Source organism: Arabidopsis lyrata (genome assembly GCF_000004255.2).
Source record: "Arabidopsis lyrata subsp. lyrata unplaced genomic scaffold ARALYscaffold_242, whole genome shotgun sequence".
In the NCBI taxonomy this organism is placed as follows: domain Eukaryota; kingdom Viridiplantae; phylum Streptophyta; class Magnoliopsida; order Brassicales; family Brassicaceae; genus Arabidopsis; species Arabidopsis lyrata.
In genome coordinates, this window is record NW_003302381.1 from 1 (window position 1) to 1376 (window position 1376).

Here is a 1376-nt window from a genome sequence, read left to right on the forward strand (position 1 = left end):
ATATATCGAGGTTACTTCTTGTCCAAGAAAACTTCAAGTAACATTTTGACTGATCCATTAAAGAAAAGAACCTCACCAAGTAAGCTTTCTGAAACAACTCAGAGTATCCGCGAGCATTGAGGAATTCTCCTAAGGTTTCCTTTCGATCAATATCGGGGTTACCCTCAAGCTCCTCGATGTATTTTAAAACGTCTTCTTTAAATCTAACAATTTCTCTGATCATTTGCCAGAAATACGGATTTAAAACGTTCTTCTTCTGAGCAAATAAGCCCGAGACACCGTTGCGGCTTCCCCATTCACAACCTTTGCCATTGTCAAGGCTCACTGCGAAAGACATGTCTGAAACCTCCATGTCTACTCCAAGGTTCTCGAAGAACTCCATCATGTTTGGATATGTAACCTATCAACATATTAATGTATGATCAATATCCATAAGGTCGAGCTAGGAACAATACATACTCAATCTATAAATGAAGTTTTGAATATTTGGATTCTTACATTGAATCTCATAACATTTTAAGACTATTTTTTGTGTAATATGAATCATTTGTGCACAATTCGACAATTCATAAAACTATTTTACCACAACTAATTGATCAATAAATTATGAAACTTCTACCAATCGATAAAAATCTATTTTGGAAAGTTTGAATAGTCACAAGATGATAATGAGTTGTTCTATCATTTTCATGTCATATATAAAACGAATCATATATAGTTTCACAGTCGTACATAAAAACATCATATCAGTCAAAATTCATAGTTGGTCTTTATTTGAATACCACCATGTAGGGTCTGATCGTCGTACGAGAACAGTTATTTCGAAAACTATACGTTTGACATTCTTCTAACAACAACAATATGTTTGACTTAATTAAAAGAAACACCAAACTCTAAAACTCTCAATAGAATTCCAATAGCTAGATTTGGACAGATATTAAAAATAATCCAAGTTCTGTGTATACAAAACCTTAGAAGGCAAAGTAAAACATAAATTTGGCAGCAAATAAAAAAAGTTTATAATATACATTGAAACCAAAACACAACACAAGGTATGGTCCATTTGTGGACCAAAGTGAACAGGAAAAGGCAAAAAGCTTCAATTATCATCACATTTTTTCACGAAATAAAGAAAATTCCAGATGTATATAACTTTATCATAAACTATTTATTTCTGTGAAAAAAAAAATGAGCGAAAGGGAAAGGAATACGTACACGATTAAAGACCATGAAACCAAGATCCAAGTCAACGCCATCAAAACGCACCGTTTTAGCATGACCTCCTAATGACTCTTCTTTCTCGTACAACACAACTTCTTTAACTCCTTGATTTGCAAGTACGTAAGCACTCCCTAATCCACTTATTCCACTTCCTA

At 33.4% G+C, this 1376-nt stretch overlaps 1 protein-coding gene across 1 annotated transcript in view; it reads right to left on the minus strand.

Moving 5' to 3' along the window:
- Positions 1-15: 15 nt before the first annotated feature.
- The window catches only part of LOC9298758, a gene marked incomplete at its 3' end in the record, with an annotated part of 3174 nt that continues 1813 nt past the window's right edge, over positions 16-1376 (minus strand). The window contains exons 2-3 of the mRNA XM_021016302.1: positions 1216-1373; positions 16-400 (exon numbers count right to left, since the gene is read on the minus strand). Coding sequence (XP_020871961.1) covers positions 16-400; positions 1216-1373 — 543 coding nt within the window. The remainder of the gene's footprint in view (positions 401-1215; positions 1374-1376) is intronic.